This window comes from Watersipora subatra, chromosome 7 (genome assembly GCF_963576615.1).
Source record: "Watersipora subatra chromosome 7, tzWatSuba1.1, whole genome shotgun sequence".
NCBI classification, from domain to species: Eukaryota; Metazoa; Bryozoa; class Gymnolaemata; order Cheilostomatida; family Watersiporidae; genus Watersipora; species Watersipora subatra.
Window position 1 is genome coordinate 62,347,876 of NC_088714.1, and position 19,062 is coordinate 62,366,937.

At 34.4% G+C, this 19,062-nt stretch overlaps 1 protein-coding gene across 1 annotated transcript; it reads right to left on the minus strand.

The window, feature by feature from the left end:
• Positions 1-373: 373 nt before the first annotated feature.
• LOC137400965 (toll-like receptor 7) lies at positions 374-13,594 on the minus strand. The gene is made up of 5 exons (XM_068087303.1): positions 11,162-13,594; positions 9,857-10,016; positions 8,124-8,254; positions 4,917-5,114; positions 374-529 (listed from the first exon to the last, which is right to left on the minus strand). The coding sequence occupies exons 1-5, from the start codon at positions 13,592-13,594 to the stop codon at positions 374-376; spliced, it is 3,078 nt and encodes a 1,025-aa protein (XP_067943404.1).
• Positions 13,595-19,062: the final 5,468 nt, after the last annotated feature.

The following is a 19,062-nucleotide window of genomic DNA, read 5'->3' on the forward strand; positions in this document are numbered from 1 at the left end:
ACAGATTAAAGAAAATCAAGCAAATAATTAATCTCTTTAATTAAGCAATTAAAGAAAAGGTAAGAAATGAATTTTAGGTAGTAACCTGGCATAGTGTTATCAGCTGTCAGTCCAAGACCCAAACTCCTGATTTCTATTAATATAAAAGCCCACTGTACTGTATTATTGTTGTAAAAAATCAAAATTAAAATGTTTAAACAAACTCTCGCAATGAGTTCAAATGTTAACAACAACCGATGAAAATGCCCCCTAGACAGATTTGTTAGTTTTTCTTAGAATAATAAAATGGAAAATAGTTATCGAAAATTGAGATTAAATAAAAAGATAAAATACTTCGAACAAGCGACATGTCTGCATATTTAGATAGGCAGCTCTACTGAATCAAGGGTTCTTCTTCTGTAACATGCTCATCAAACGATGCCTCCTCCTGTGAAACAAACTTCTTTTTCTTCCTGTAGATATATCTCGGTTTAGCGACAAATCTTTTCACCCTCTTCCAAACACGACCCATGTTAGCCTCAGAACCAACCTATGAATAGATAGAGGTGTCTATGATGTCAAAAAATGAGAGATAACAAGTTAGCTAGTATAAATGGTGGGATGAAAGCCAAAACAACTGATACATGTTTGTCATAGATGTTGAACCTTTCGATAAACTTTGCTACCGAATACTAATCCCTAATATACACTGGCTTTTTCAAGCTCACTCGACAGCCAAACACACGGGTCTGAGTTTAATCAATTCGATATAAAATTATTGGAAGATGTGGAAAAACCACTGGAGAACTGCAAAAGTATTAGAGACTGTCTATCGACTGTCTATCTTAAATACTTGGATAAAATGGCTCTTCGAAAACTGTCAAAAGGCATAATCGGGTATAGATTTTGATTCAAGTTAAGAGCAACTACCATGGTACATTGGCATAACGACAGCAATGTATAATCACACCTGAGAGTTCATCATGGCTGAGGTTGTCTATAGTTTACCAACTACTAAAACAAAATAAAAAAACTGCAAAGTTCTACCATATCAGTCGGAATGTGATTAACCAACCAATCCCAGCATAATATAATCGGGTGATGGAAAAAAATGGCTCCTCACCGGTGTGAACGAAAAGGGTCTCATTTGGACTTAATTTTGTTGAATTTTATTTAAGGAGCAGAAGTAGTATTAGAATATAATTTTAGGTTGTTGGAATTAACTTTAATTTATTAGTCTCAGCTGAATGATGCTTGACCTAAGAAGTTGCGCCGTGACCTTTTGTTTGTATAAACTTGACCTCTATCTTGATACCTTCACAGTTGCAATGTTGGTTAATGCACCGATATATACAGAATGTATTCATTGGTCGAAATTCAGTCATCTTATTCAGATCTCTTTGCACAGACATTTATAATGACTCGTCTAATGCTTATAATTCCATTGCTTACTCTAATGTATATGAATTAATTCTAATAGATGACAAAGTCAAGGGCTGCTGTGGACTAGTGGTCTAGACTGTTGGATATGCATACAAAAGCTTGGGGTTCAAATCCCGAAAATAGATATCTGGTAGTGATAGGAATGCCATCGAGCCTCTCTGCATAAATCACTCTCTGCAACTGGGTGTGTCTCTAGTTACTGAAAATCACCGAGCAATTAGTTAAAATTATTCACAGCTTCTGCTTGCAGTAGGCCAAGCCGACACCGTACTCATTCTTCAAACAAATAGAGCAGCAAACAATATGGTAACAAATTACAATCAGTATTTAAAGCACATAAATTACATAATTTTTTATTGTATATTTCAATACATCAGAGTCTTGGCTTTCGAATGAGCTATTGTTTGCCATGGTGAGACAGACATTGGTTGGTGTTTATAGGATTTCCCCAGAGCTCTACCGCGAAAAAGTTTACTGGCATAGTCTCGAAAATTGTGACGTCACAATTCTCATATTCGTTGTTGTGTGCTCTTACCGCTTATTTATCAACTACGATAATGACGCTAGTGGCAGGCGAAGGTAGGACAACTCAAGAGAACGAATGAAGATGACAAAGGAATCAGTGTCATTATTTCTCCATGTACATCTTATTTCTATGATAAGTACCTCAGACTCCAAGAACCATACTATATTTTCCCGATGATATTATGCACTAGCTCTTTATTTTTAATGTGATGTTGAGGGTGACGACTGAGACAAATTAATTTCAAGCATTACGTGATCTCGCGAAAGTGCGACTGACATTTAGTCCAAGGGCCACGCAACCAACCGCAGGTCATAATTTAATCGATGTGATTTCATTACCTTTATCAACAACAGTACATTTATTGAAGCATAATTAATTAACCCAGAACATGTGTTTGTATTGGTTGGGCGTTAGCATGATCGCTGGCATTGTTGATTATCTAGAATCTTAGTTTATTATTAGCGCTCCCCGGGTTTAATAGCACCGATTGTCCCAGAAAAACGCAGCCTCAATGGCAGCAAAAGGGATCGACGACCTAAGGCTAAATGAGAAGTAGGACATCACATTTGAGTACCTGAACCAAGTGTTTTTTTGCAGGACATACTTTTGACACCCCGTTTTTCATAGTTCTATTATTCTTTGTGTATTGAATATAGGCTCATTCGAAAGCCAAGACTCTGATGTATTGAAATATATAATAAAAAAATTATGCAATTTATGTGCTTTAAAAGAATAATGATGACAAAATCCACCATATTTGTTTTTTTACTATTTTGTACATTTTTGTTGCTTTTAAATAGACAATCCTAGTAACAGAAATCTATTGCTTTTAGCTGCATGAGTTACTACCTACATAGTTCTCTATATAATTGTCTAACAAGCTAGTCATATGAACACACGTTTGTTGTTTTTATTCTATTAGCACAATATTTTAAATAGCCAGTAACTGCGTTTCCCTGATTTTCATGAATTAAGAGTTGCTTCCACTTCAATTCATGGAAATGGTAAAATCCGAACGCAATCAAGACCATTTCGCTTCACTAAAATTGTGAAAAGGCATTCGCTGTGAGAGCAGTATTCGATGTCATAAAAAATGCTCACTGCTAATGGACCCGAATTGATGCTACTAGTCTAAGATCTCTCCAGGGGTAAACGATTTTCAGCCTTGCGATCAGATATCCTGGCTTGGTCAGTGCAACTAGAGAAATATGCATAAATTAAAAAATGACTGTGACCCGAAAGCGAGTCAAATTGAACAATTTGTGAGATAAATCGTGAATCTTGGAAAGGTCTATATAGTGTAACTCCAAATTGTTTAAACAGTTGTGTGCAAATTTGTTGGCAGCATGCAACTCAAAAGCCATTAGACACATAGAAACGCAGTGATTATCTGTGGACTACAGTCTGAGACCAGCCACAGGGCATGAACTGCCAAAATCTTAACTTTCTAGCGAGCTGTGTCTCAGATACCACCAGACCAGTGTCAACCATTGTTAATTTGAAGGCAACATTTATTTGGTATTGCCATTGTATATGACTGGAGTCAACCATTGTGTTATTCGTATACCGGCGTATCACCATCAGTAGTTTAATGGTAAAAGCTAAATAGGCTGTTTATCATGTGTCATTCAGTAACCCTGCATCAGCCAATAAATAACAACAAGACTTCTGCGTATAGCTTGAGCGCAACTTGAGCTCATGTTAGCATCACAGTCTGCATTTCCTGTAAGATTTGTTGGTAAAATCACTGATGGTAACTACGTAAAGCATCTAACATCCTAACAGTTTGGTATCATTCTTATTATTAGTAGATCTTTATAGAGGTGATAAGGAATGATTCTATAATACACAATAGGATGCTGAATAACATGGTGCTTTACATACCACAGTTGACAAGCCTAGATTCAATTAAGCGACTGACATACGCTCTTCTCATTGGGTCGCAATGTATGACAGCATCCATCTTTAAAATTCTAATTCTATGCTCGAAAACAACGCTAGACATACCTAAAGTTAACAACGCTGCTAGTTCATTACCAATACTAAAGGCACATTTATTTAGTGCTCAATCAAAGTTCATGACAAAGAAGCGATCAATTATGAGTGAGTGCAAACAAGGTCTAAACTTCCCCAATGTCCCATAAGATGATTCTATTGAATATAAAGCATTCAAAAGTCAGTGTGAATTTACCATAGAAAATTTCGTTGTCAGCTTCTGCACAATTGGTTTCAAATCATCAAGTAAGCTCAAGGCGGCTGTTGTTTTTATGATGCAATAATTTCACCTTATTGATGTGTGCTTTCTACTCAGGTATATACATGTTTTTGGTGACTGACTTAGGGCAGTCTCAGATGGGCTCTTGAGCCACACTGTTTAATTTGAAAGTACTGTATGTTAATCATCTAATACTAATTAGTTATGTGGTAACCAAACCAGGCATTCCTCTACTGCAGAATGTGTAAAACTTTTCAGTATTGGTGTTTGAGCCAAAATAAAACACCCAAATTTATGAACTGAAACCTATGTACTTAGTTTACTTAGACATAATAAAAAAAACTTGCAAACCATGTTTTCATAACCCCTTTTTGTCTTTTATGGGAAAACTAGAACTTAAACTGTTCATTTTAATAAATTTTTCGGCTCAATTGTCTTAACCAATATATGCTTAAGAACTACATTCAAGTCAAGTTTCATTACTACAAGTAAGTAAGACCCCACTGACAAAAAAACTTTTTTAAATGACCAATCTGCCTGGGCCGTGTTGAAGGTTCACGAAAGTCAACAAACCTTTTTATCTTCTGTTTATAACGAAAATTTATGACATTGACTGTATTTTTGCAAAATCAGAAATGCAGCACCAAAGATTTGTTTAGGCGTGAAGAACAAATAAATACATAAAAACATAGTTAAACATAGTTTGGCTATAGTTTAACTACAGTTAAACATAAAAACAAATAAATTAAATACAGGGACGGACAGAGTGACAGACCACGGTAGGATCGAGAGCCGGGTGTCAGCTGCACGGCCAGCCAGCCATCTACTCCACCAGGCAGCTGACAGAAGAACAGCTTTGCCCAGCTGAGCTGAAAGGAGACTTGGCCCAGCTTTACTGGACTGAGCCAAGCTGAGCCAAGCTGGCCTACCAGATGGTAGAGGAGCAAGCAGCTGGCCAATAAACCAGCGTTAAAAAGGCGGCAGGCCCTAAGCCGACAATAAGAAAAATGACCAGCTGCCGGGCCGGCAGAAGACAACCAGTTGGCCCTGGAAGAAGAAAGCGAAGCCTAGCCCAATCCAATCTAGTATATAAGAGGCCTGACAGCAAAAACCAAACAGAGTATGGGAAAGCCTCACCCGATGCAGCTATATATATATAGCTATAAATATATATAGCTATAAATATATATAGCTATAAATATGTCCATCACATGAATATATATATATATATATATATATATATATATATATATATATATATATATATATATATATATATATATATATATATATATATATATATATATATATATATATATATATATATATATATATATATATATATAGCTATAAATATGTCCATCACATGAATATATATATATGTATATATATGTATATATATATATATATATATATATATATATATATATATATATATATATATATATATATATATATATATATATATATATATATATATATATATATATATATATATATATATATAGAATAATATGTATATATATTTATATATAAATGTGAAAGTAAGTCTGTCCTAGATATAGATGTTAAAATCTTGGATTAAAGAATCCGTACTGACGGTGATTTGATGTCTGTCTTACCGTTCACCAGTCCGACGCGTACCCATTAGGCCATTGAGATGGTATCATGCTAATACAAGTCATTATATGAGAGCAAATACTCAACGACTTTGCGTACGATGTGGGTCATAGCATAACGTGACGAAAAGCTGTTGGCTCACATTATTAAACGTACCCAAATTTTCCATTGGCATTGTGCCAGGCTAATAGCAAGCAACTCTCACTACTTCTCATTGTTTATAAGACAAAACACTGTTCTCATGATATGTCGTTCAAAAGTTAGAATGGCAAATGTTGTTATATGTTAAATACAAATCAATTTTCTGTCCAAAAAGGCTTTTCTGTTACCCGGGAAACAGCGGGTAGCACAGCTAGTATATATATATAATACATACATATTGAAAGTAACCAACTGTTTTGTTCGAGTATATATATATATATATATATATATATATATATATATATATATATATATATATATATATATATATATATATATATATATATATATATATATATATATATATATATATATATATATATATATATATATATATATATATATATATATATATATATATATATATATATATATATATATATATATATATATATATATATACTCGAAAAAAATGGTTGGTTCTAAGTGGAACAGTAAAGGGTTTGCAGCTGACCCTGTAAAATACTTTGTTGAAAACTCTGAACACCTTATTAATGGTGGACAGGAACTATGGTTTAAGATGTGCTGATGCAGTTCAACCACAAAACCTGTGATTGTGATGGTCAGGGAGACAAAACAAATGAGAGGTCATCAGGCCAACTAGAAATTGACTGGGTTCACGCTCTGAATAGTGAATTATGACACATCTAGGTGAGTGTCCATCTCATGAACTGGCACTGCCGATATGGAAATAGAATAAAAAGTTATATAAACAAGGAGATGAGAGGGTCAAACTTACAATGTGTGGCAGGGCAGATTAACTGCTTGCTATGTACTGTACTCACTGAATCAGATAGTACATGTAGTTTAGTTTGTACATGTAGCCTACATTGATTATATAATACCATTAAGGATAAAGAGAAGTCGTTATTTTTAATTTGTACGGGATGCTAAACTTATTGAGGACTTCATCTATTCCATTCCATATTGCTAGTAATATCACATTTATATGTACTATTATTGGAGCAAAGCAGACAAAGGAAATTTTGAATAGCCATGTTGTATCTAGTAGAGAGTTCTGTTGGTCAATAATCTACAGTAACAAATCTCATTTTGTGTGCACGTGAGTATATGTGCCTGTCTGTTAGTCAGTAGACGTTAGGCGTTACCACAATGTTTAGTCAGGTTGATATTGCTAAACTGGTTTATTAGGGTAATACCCTAATAAACCAATAATAAAGGCTATCAGTAATAAAAATAACTACCGCCATGTGATGCTGCTTAGAGTTAATTGACTATAATTGTACATAATCTCTAATAGGGTTAATTTTAAATTAAAATTGGTTTTATCTCAGTTCTCATTTTACGTCCAGTTTCATCGAAGACATTCATTTACCAGAGTAGAACCTCAAGTATACTTATAAGTTTTAGTAAGTTTAAGCTATTAGCGAACCTTGGTTATAGTGGATCTGTTAACAACAACACAGCTAAAAGGTTTTTACTGTCGTACTGTATTAAAGGTTAGGTTGGCTACTGACACTATCAGCACGGGCATGATGCTCAGCTGGAAACAGTTTATGTTCAAGGATAAGCTCAATTGATTGGGCAAAAGACATTTGAGATGTCAGTGTTTACCTCAAGCATTATTAGGTTACTAGTAACTATAATCAAATAGCCTGACCTTTGAGAACTGGTGGGACATAAACTTCAATCCTACTGAGCTAGATTAAAAAAGATAGTTTGAGACTTTCCAGTGACTCACAAACTTTAGCTAAAAGTGTTTGCTATAATTTTACTATAATTAGAGACATGTCTATCCTCCTGTCTCAAGCCATTTTGAAAGTGTTAGGAAAAAGATTGCATCTCTCAGGAATTTAACTCAGATATTGGCATTACAAGTCAACCACATTGCCATTTACATTACTCCACCTTTTTATATCTAAAAATAGCTGTGCACATAGTTATTACACATGATGATTTCTCATGTCGCACGGGACTGCCAGCTACTAGTATTAATAATTAAAGATCAGCTTTTTAGAAGAATGAATGGATTTGTGCCAAGGACAGTGCCTTATAGCTGAACTATCTCTAACCACTTTTAAACACTAGCTAAGGCAAGATGTACATCCTTAGCTGCTGATTAATGACTGACATAAGAATATCTTAGCACTCTCATGGCTGACAAGTACAAGTACTTACAACATGGATGACATTTTGAGTCAGCATTGATGTCACAGGCGCCTTAAGCACTTCCTCATTAAGTTCCTCAAGAAGAATAATAAGCATACGGTTGGGCTGGTAGCAATGCTCTCCCTCTACTAGCTCATAGCCTGTAACATGGACATACTAGACGTAATGAGTATCTATACTGTTCTTTTACAGCCATTACAAACCTTGACATTCTATACACTGGACCACTCTTATGCACACATAGCATCTAGTTTTTTATTATGCATGGTTCAGACCAATGTTGTATGTATGACGTGAGAGGTGCTGAGCCCATGTATGCAAACAGGTGTGCGATTGATGTGAACCAAATAGCTATGAAATCATTATGAACACAGTAAAAGAGCATTATCCTACGCAGTCGCGCTATTTATTTAAAAATGTCGGACTGAATCAGGCTTTGTGAGATAGTCTGAAGTGACCACTAAACTTTTATGTTTTAACAATTAAATTTAAATTCAACTTGCAAAACCATCTTTTTGAGGTATGAAATGCTTTAATCTAATTTTTCACTCATCTATGTATTTGCTACTTTTTCTGTAATTACAACTTATTTGATTTAATGACTTTATCTATACCTAACTGCTCTACTGCATGTACGTTTAAGTAAGTTCAAAGACTTACAACTAGTAGACACTAAACTAGCTTGAAGACTATAGGCTAGTACACGTTATATCACAATTTGTCAGTGTTAATCCCACAATACTTCGGTGATCATCTGTGATAACATTGTCACCACTCCATCTGCGGTCGCATCAGCGGAAAGTTTGCGACATAGCATTATCATTATATAATGTGCTTGCAGAAGCGACGAAACACTAGTTCCCATAGCAACTGTCATGAAAGAAACTATAGATCGAGCAATTTGCGACAGCCAATCACCATCACCGATGGGATGCACATTACACAGGCTGTCGTGGATGGGATGCACATTACACAGGCTGTCGTGGATGGGATGCACATTACACAGGCTGTCGTCAGGCTGTCGTGGATGTCTGCCAAACTAGGAAAAAAGTTTGACAGCTGCAGTTTTTTCCGACGTCTCCGCATTGTCTCGATGATGCAATCGGTTTTCAGTGTACATGATCGACAGATAATCACTGAGAGGACAACTCCGAGTGTGAACCAGCCTTTAACAATGCAACTGAGCATCTGTAAATCATTCATTTTATACAATCTTACAAACACACAGGTTTCCTGCGACAGTTCACTAAGTTAGCTCATCATAATCATGCAAAATGGTTAGTGCTTGCAGAAGCTGCTCTGATTCTAAGTAAAATGTGGTGTGTGAAGACTTGTTGTTGGTGTCTTTTACTCCTGTATAAAGATTTTTCCAATACTAAAAACTAAGTGTTCATCTCTACTCAAGTCACAACATTTTTTGTTTGGTAGGTTGTTGCATTATTTTTAGTCTCCTAAATCCTAGTGGTTAATGTACGAGGTTAATGTATGTGGTGTATTAATGTATGTGGTGGTTGTGTATGTGGTTAATGCTCGTATTCTACAAGCTGGATAGTCTAAAACCAATTGAGCTTCTGCGTTATCTTTTTCAGCAAATTTTTAGCTGGCACTAAATGATTCCGCATATTTAAGTGTTTGAGAGCCTTACAAGTAATCTTTTAACTATGTACCCTACAAAAAACTGTTTTGAGTAGTTCTAGGTGATTCTACAACCAGAGCATCTATATAATATCAAATCATATTACTTGCAAGTAGATCCGCTTCAGTCAAACAGCTCGGGTTGGCGAGATACGAGTTGCTGAGTAGAACTATTATCTTTCTGCTTGCTTCTATCGCTCTACACTGCTCTGTGTGCTTTAGTGATCCTGCTGCTGAATCTCTGTCAACAATGTACAGCTTCAACTTCTGTAAATAGAATATCAGTAGGAACATTGTTTGTTACTGTCTGATCGTGACCTGAAAGTTTGAAGAGTTATTTACGGTTGACTACTAGATTGACAAGGACATCGTTAAAACCAGGTTTTTACATTGCTTGAGTTTCAAAATTTGTTTTACATATTTACTTCTGTGAACTGAAGCACAAAGCCATCTTGGTCGTTTTGTGAAACTCATATATTCTATAAGAAGATGGGGTTGAATAAACATCTGATTGTATTTCGTTTGAAGATGAGCTTACACAAAGGTTTGGTAGATGTTGTCAGTTTTTTTCTATCATTTGCAATTGTTTTTTGAGTTTGAGGTGATCTGACTGCCAGGAAGTTTCAAGACTAAAATCGGCAAAACTTGATCGCGGTTAAACTGCTCAGATCAAGCAAAAGTGTGATTATTACATATATAGTTGCAAAAGACTGAGAGAATAGAGACTTTTAAGGCTTCAACTTGAATGCAATAGCCAAGATCAACTACATGAGAGGCCGGCAGAAACTCAACTAGCGTCACCTTTTCAGCATGTTTTCTTCTTAGCTTTGTAACCGCAACCAGTTTTATTCATTTTGATCTTGAAGCATTCTGGCAGTCGGATCAGCTCAAAAATCAAAAACAATTGCAAATGATAAAAAAATACTGTTACTTTCTCTATAAAATCTCCAAAATTTTCGGTAAGTTAATTTTTAAAAAGTAATGAACTGCTTGATAGTAACCGCTGATGGGGATCACATAGATATTCAAAAAGCAGCAAATAGTAGTCATTCTAAAATAAAGGCAAATTTGCACTATATCGCCGTATGTCGATTTTAATCACACAATACTTTGGCGATCGATTGTAATAACAATGTTCACACTATCTCAAACCCGGCGGTGTTTACATCAGTCGATAGGTCGTAATAGCGCTCTCATTATACAATCCGGTCATGGAAGCAATGAAATGATAGTTCCGCAGCAACGGTTATGAAAGAAAATATTGATTGAGCAATCGGTGACGGCCAATCATCATTGCCGATGCAGTGCACATTGCATGGGTTGTTGTGGATGCTCGACAATTATCAGGAAAGTTTGACAACTGCAATATTTTCCCACGTATACGCGCTGCCTCAGCGATGGCATTGGTTTACCTTGCACTTAGTCGACAAATAAGTGCTGAGAAGACAACACTTAAACATGGCAATATAGTCTGAACCAGCATTAAAGTCCAACATGCATTTGATATTAAGTGATCTATTTCTTCGTACCTGGTTACCTTCTGCTGCTACTGTTTCAATTGCAGGGATCAGCTGCCTCATAACCCAGTTGCTGTCAGAATCATTACTGGCATCATAAGAGATAAATGCATCGTACTGACATTTTTGTTCAAACTCTAACTCCCTAAGTCGATCTTTAACAGCTCTTGTTACAACTTGCGGATGTCGAAGGTACCAACGGTATCTGTAGCAAGGTATTCCTATAGCTAGACTTAAAATCATGCATCCCAGAACTATCCCGGATATTATCAATGGCTCCTTGACATAGCAGAAAAATCTGTTTGGTTTGTAACTAATCACTTGAGTCGATACTTCAGAGTTCTCAGGTGTCCTGCAGTTTAGGTTCGCGGCTTGAATGATGAAAGAAGAGTTGCGAACCCAGTCAGAGAAAATCTCATCACATGAACATATTAGAGGATTTTCAAGAATACCAAAATATTTAAGTTTGGTGATTTTTGTATCAAACACATTCAACAGGGTTGGTGACAATGTAGTTATTTGGTTGGCTTGCAGATACAAATTTCTTAACTTAGAAAGTCCATTAGAAAGGATTACCGGTTTTAATACTGTCACACCATTGTCACTGAGGTCCAAACTTGCCAGAAGTGGTGTTGTCATAAATACCATGTCTGGAAGATTTGCAATGTCGTTATTAGCTAAGATTAATGTTCGCAATAGTTTAAGATTACCAAGCAAATTACTGCCGATGTGCTTGATTTTGTTGCTCGACAAATCAAGATGTTCAAGGTTGTGCAGTTGTCCAATCGCTTCAAAGTTGCTCTCCTCATTTTTGCCAATTTCGTTATTTGCAAGTGTTAGCTGTTCTAAGTTGGAGCAATAAACGAGACCACTTAAATCTGTAATCTCATTTACTTCAGCTTGAAAATGCAACAGATTTGGCATAACAGTGCATAATTGTTGACCATCGCCAGCTGAGAAGCTTTTTATCTCGTTGTTATTAAGTGTTAGAGTAGTTACTGGACTTGTGAGATTTTTTGTAAATCCAAAATCAGGAACATAATTTAGATAATTGTCATCTAGGTATAAATTCTGAAGCTCTGGAAAAGCATCAATCAAGTAATACGCTTCATAGAGAGCTGCACCGATGCCAACTCCTTTTAGACTTAAGGATTTGAGTCGAGACGTTTGGTTGCTTGTAAAAAGTTTTAAAGCTCTTGCACCCAACATGTTCCCACTCAGTCCAATGTTAGAAGCCTTATCTACTGCATTGAACGCACCGGTTTCTACTAACGCTAAACCGCACCAATGCAAATATATCAGTTTCAATCGAGGAAACCCTTGAAAAACTGATGAATGCAAGGTATTCCCAAAAATCTTGTCACTATATCGACAGTCAAATGTTGATAATCGCTCAAGTTGTTTTAGTCCACTCAGACTTTCATTGGTAAGGAAACAAGAATTGTTGACTGTGTCAGTAGTGGCCCAGTTTTGGAATGTGAGTGTGGTCAACTTTGGGGGAAGGTTCTCAAACAGTTCCTTGGCACTAGCCGGGCATTCTTTGTAAGGAGACACGTCCCCGATTGTTAAGCTTGTTAGTTTGGTCAGTGGCTCTAATATTCGCTGGTTTCCCAAAAATACCAAAGAACTAGTGAGATCTAGCATCCCGATGTGCTGAATTGGCAGAAAGTGGTCCTGAGACAGATTCCGACATATTTCAGCTCCACATGTTTGCCCATAGCCTCCTAGTCTCACATCATTCAGTTTGGTCAGGTTAGAAAACTCAGGGGCAATGGTTGCATTTTTACAATCTTCAAGAAGATTGTTTGAGAAATCAAGGCGTTGAATGTTTGGTATTTGTAAAAAAATGTTTGATGGTATCTCTGTAAAACGATTGTTGGGAAGCTCCAAGTAGCGCAATCTGTTGTTGTTGCCAAAGAGTTGATCAGGTAATGAGCTCAGTTTACTATCGGTTATGGTAAGCTGTTGCATATAGGGCTGATTGAAAAATGTTGAAGGAGCTAATGACCTAATATTACCCCTGATAGTGACAAACTTTAAATGGCCAAGATATGCCATCATATTTTCCGTAAGCTCCGCATCAGGTCCATTGTACGTGAGGTCAAGAGATGATGTCTTCAGCTGGAGCCCTTGTGGGACAATCTTATCCGAATTTGAGGTTGTACAGAATGCGTCATTAGTACATTTCTGGCACTCTTTAACTTTACAAATGCCCGTAAAACATAACCTTTGATCAGTTTCACACAGCTTTTGGCCATTTTCTGCGCAAGATAATCTGAAGATGAGAAATAGCAGCCAGAGGCTCGGTTTAAGAATCCTCATCCACATCATTGAGTTGGTTAGTCCTTAGGCTTGTAAAAATAAAATACAAGAAAATAAGTGCATGATGCATTGTTGAACAATTGAGCTTATGAAAAAAACAAACGACCATACTGGTGACCTTCTAATTAAAACTACAGAAACAAGATACAGCAAAAAAAGGTTGCTGGAGAGCACTGATTTGCAGCTCTAAATCTGGTAGACATGTTACTAATTCTTAAGTTCTTAAGCAATACAGGACACTCTGAAACCTGTATAAACAGACATATATCTTTAATGAAGAATAAATATGAATATATGTACATATATATAGATATATATATATATATACATATATATATATATATATATATATACATATATATATATATATATATATATATATATATATATATATATATATATATATATATATATATATATATATATATATATATATATATATATATATATATATATATATATATATATATATATATATATATATATATATATATATATATATATATATATATATATATATATATATATATATATATATATATATATATGTATATATATGTATATATATGTATATACAATGCATATACATGTATATATGTAATTTTTATATGTAATATATATATAATATGTAATATATAAGTATATATATATTACATATTATATACATAATATATATATATAAACATATATATATGTAATATATATGTAATATATATAATATGTAATATATATATAAATATATATGTATATATATAATAATGTAAATAGTATAATATGTAATATATATATATAATATGTAATATATATAAGTATGTATATATATAACAATGTACATACTGTAATATGTAATATATATATATATATAAATAATTAAATATGTATGTATAATATATATATGTAAAAAGTATAATATGTAATATATATAAATATATATGTATATATGTAATAATGTATATAGTATAGTATGTAATATATATATAATATGTAATATATATAAATATGTATATATATAATAATGTATATACTATAATATATAATATATATATAATAATTAAATATGTATGTATATATATAAATATATATATAATAATGTATCTAATATGTATATATATATTTATACATATATAATATATATATATATATACATATTACTTTATTGGCAATAAGTTTCATTTTAAACAGAAATGTTTTCTAAATCATGCGCCAAAAAAGACCAACAGTTAGCCACTAAGATCATATCATTGTTTTTCTATATAACGTTTAAAATACCTTTTTATGCTAAAAGAATAAATATTAGAAAGTAAAGCAGTAAGCAATGATGTTTTTAAAATAAACTGTTAGATGTTGTAAGAAGTTGGTTCATATCAATTAAATTAAAATGAGTCAAAGGCCTAACACTGCTGTGTAAAAAAGCGAGAACAAAATCCATGAAACCTCTCAAATGCTGACATAGAAGGTTTCGTCTAATTGGTTAATGTAGAGACCACTGCAACAAGTTTAGCATTCTATTGTGGTATTGCGTGTCTGACAGCAAAAATGGTGGCTGTATTGTCTCAAATAACACTACCACAACACCACTAAATTACCCTATCTTAGCTAAACTTAAACAATTGGAAACAATTATCTGCATGCGTTGAGCTAACAAAAAATATGTTAGCAAACCCATCCTGAGCATAGTTTCGATTGACAAAATATTTTATTTTGCATTGCAAGTTATTGTTAGCATTGACTTGTCGTGCTAAATGCATTACAGCTACAAATTTTATAAAATGTTTGCTCTATAAATTTTAGACGATTGTTTTTAAACAATATTAGGCCTACTACTAAAATTTTTTATTTATATTTTATCAATAATAATAATGCCTTAAACTGTAATAATAGTAACCTTAACCCTAATAAACTGTAATAATCTTTCAACTGAGACATGATCAGGGCCTTTCTGAAAATGACCAAAAAGGTGTTCCTTCTCATTCTGCAATGCATTTGCTGTATTTTTCATGTTACCAGCTTATGTAAAATTTTATGATTAATTTGGTCTTAAAATATATTTTTTAGATTGTGTGGTTTAAAAGTTATGACAATTTATACGAATCCTTATCCGTTATTATGTTTTACCAAATAAGTAATTATGTCATGGTAGATAAATTAATTTGGTAGCGACAGAGTTAATTATGCACATTTCTTCACTCATGATGATCTCTCACGATCCTCGAGACTGCCAATGTACTAGTAAATATAAAAAGTAAAGTATTGCTATGCGGTATCATAAAGTCCAGTAACAATTCATACAGAGAAGATTTGAAGACATGACAAAATGCATTGATTAAATCTGCTTTTTAAAACTTAAATTAAATACTATAAACAAGGATATTAGGAGTAGAATCATTCAAATTTATACATAAGAAAAAAAAGAGTTGGAGACACCAGTAGCTTCAAATATAGAGTTCAGCTCAAAGCTAAAGAGACTTACATGGACAGTGAGCCATAAGAAGAAAGAGCTTGTGCCTTGTCAGTCAGAGTTAAATTACCTTTTGTTTTTTCGTCACACTTGAAGAACCAAAGAAACTTGCTAATTTCACTAACAGTTCAGGGTGAACAGTTTTTAAACTACAGTATAAAGATTGGCCAACCTGGTTGAATACAGTGTTTAGTTCACATAGAGTCTGCATTGAAGAGTTTTGTTTCAAGTGGTTTGCTGATTTATAGACTGTGAGAAAATGGAGGCTCAGTTCCTCCTTTTTTGACAATTTGCATTTATGACTGCATTGATTGGATATTTACTCATTTCAAATGCGAACTTCACTTGAAGCAGCCTTTGTTTGAACAAAATGCAAATATTGAACCCCTTTGTGCGTCTAAAGTTGAGAAAAAGGGTTGGTGTTCAAAGTTAGGGATCTTTGTTACCCTTTAATTTCATATGTTTATAATATTGATTTTAAGACTTCATCACATGATAGAACTGACTTTTACTTCCTTGTTTAGTTATTCTTCCCCTTTTGCTCCTTTAGATGTAAAATTAATTACGAAGTGAAACCTTTATGCTTCACAATCTCTCAGAGTGATCCCTATTTTCTAATACCTATTAAGCTTGTTCATATATCACATTACACCTTTATAAACCATGTTATTGACTCATCGTTGAAAGAAAACGCATTTAGCCCTTGCGCAATGTTCATCTTGTCACGTATTTAACTCGTTTCCTAAAGAGAAAGATAATGAAAACATATAAAAAAGGATATACTTGATGCTGTTATTTATGATTTTGTAGTAGTCTGCATTGCAATTGCACAGCTGCCAAGATGTAAAGAGAGGTAAACAGCACCAGCTACAGAGGCCCTGTTTGGAAATTCTACCATTTTCTTATTATATTGTGTACAACACTGAACAAGGTTTAGTAAAGTTATGTTGGCCACTTCATCAAGCTTTGATGTATAAATCAAGAATGTAAACTAGTTTTAACAAATAATCATCCCTTTTCTATTCACAGTTATTCTAAAGTTCCCTGTGCTTTCTTGCATTCCTTAGAAAGTTCATACTTACCATATGTTTCAAGAGCTATACGTACTCGGAACTTGTACTGATTAACTCTTCTTCACTAGAAGCCTTCTAGATTTGTGTGCACACCAGTTGAAGATCACCAAGATTCTGCAGCTGTATGCTACCTTTCGGGCCTTGGTAAATAGGTCACAAATTACCTGGCTTAACAAAAGAAAAATTAGCATGCTTAGCTAGATTAGAGATGTAAAAGAGTTGTAAACAATGGTTATTAATCTGTCGCTTTTTAAAGCTTCGTATGGGAGTAGTACACTATTAGTGGTAGTAGTGGTAGTGGTAGTAGTAGTAGTGGTAGTAGTAGTAGTAGTGATAGTAGTAGTGGTAGTAGCGGTAGTAGTAGTGGTAGTAGTGGTAGTAGTGGTAGTAGTAGTGGTAGTAGTGGTAGGAGGAGTAGTAGTGGTAGTAGTGGAAGTAGTGGTAGGAGTGGTAGGAGTGGTAGTAGTAGTGGTAGTAGTGATAGTAGTAATAGTAGTAGTAGTAGCGGTAGTAGTAGTGGCCTAGGGGTCTAGAACACCTGTCCTGCAAACATCAGATTAGAGTTCAAATCCCAATATGAGACTCTGGTGGGGACAAAAAGACAACCAAACTGGTGATGCTCTCTGCAACTGAGCGTGTTTTCAGTTGTTGAGGTTCTCCTGCCACTGGATTCAGACATACTCAGACATACCCAGCCAAGAATGCATAGATAATGTCTGTGCAACATTGCTCTTAGAAACATGCCTAGTTCTACTTACGGTAAGCTAATCAGACATACTTGATCTTCGAAGGATTGCACACACACAAAGCTTTGTATACTTTTCCGTATTCTTTCAGTAAAATTTAGCAGAAAATAAAAAACGGACAAGCATTGAAGTAGCTGAAGCTATTTCATGTCTGTTTTTACACTCCTACTTTGTTATTGTGTCATCCAATATTTAACGTAATTGATAAACATCAGATATAAACAGTTCTAAGTGGGCCAATCAACGACTAATCTTCCAAATCTTTTGCATAACAGTATAGAACTCGATGACCCTAAACAAGTGTCATAAGAGTATTTCATGAAAGGATAAAACGCTCCTTAGTAAGGTATAGAAAAGTGCAAGAACCTCGTTGCTCAAGGCCTTCTTTATTTATACCAATTTGATATGACTCAGACACCCTGAGAAGACAGACAACGATCAAATTGCCTGGGCTCTGTTGCACCCACGTTTAGAAGAGAGTCCAGTCAAGGAAAGCCTATACTGAAATTTAAAGGTGCTCTCAAAAGAAATATTATGAAATTTAATATCAACCTAAACAAACGGCAAATAGAGGCCATGTTGGTTTAGACTAAAATGAAGACCGTCATTGTGGCGCCAACAGATTGTAGTGAAGATGCTAATGATGATGTTGGTGTTGATGACATGCAGTGGTGTGTCATCATGACAGGCACTTATTTTGGTAATGAAAACAAGGAAAACAGCTAAAATAGCACAACTATTTTTACCTCATTGTACTTTTGGATTAAAAATCTTTATCGTTTGTCATTCTATTTCTATTTTCATGAAGACATTGACTATCTAAGCCTCTCGTTGAGCAGTGAAGTTGAACTTACACGGAATGTATTACAATTTGCTTGAAGGTGAACTTACACAAAGTTTTAGTAGATTTTATAAGAAAGCATCAATATTTTTCTATCATTTGCGATTGTTTTTGATGTTTGAAGGGATCTGACTGCCAGGATGGTGCAAGATTAAAATAGACAAAACTTGATCGCAGTTAAAACACTCAGACTAAATGAAAGTGCAATTATGGTGACTAAGAAACTAACAAAATGGAGATGCGTAGCGCTGCAACCTGCATAAGGTTGCAGTGATATCAAATAGTGATGTCATTTCAGCGCGTGTTTTTTTTCTGCTGAACGTTTTAACCGCGGTCAAGTTGTGTCGATTTTATTC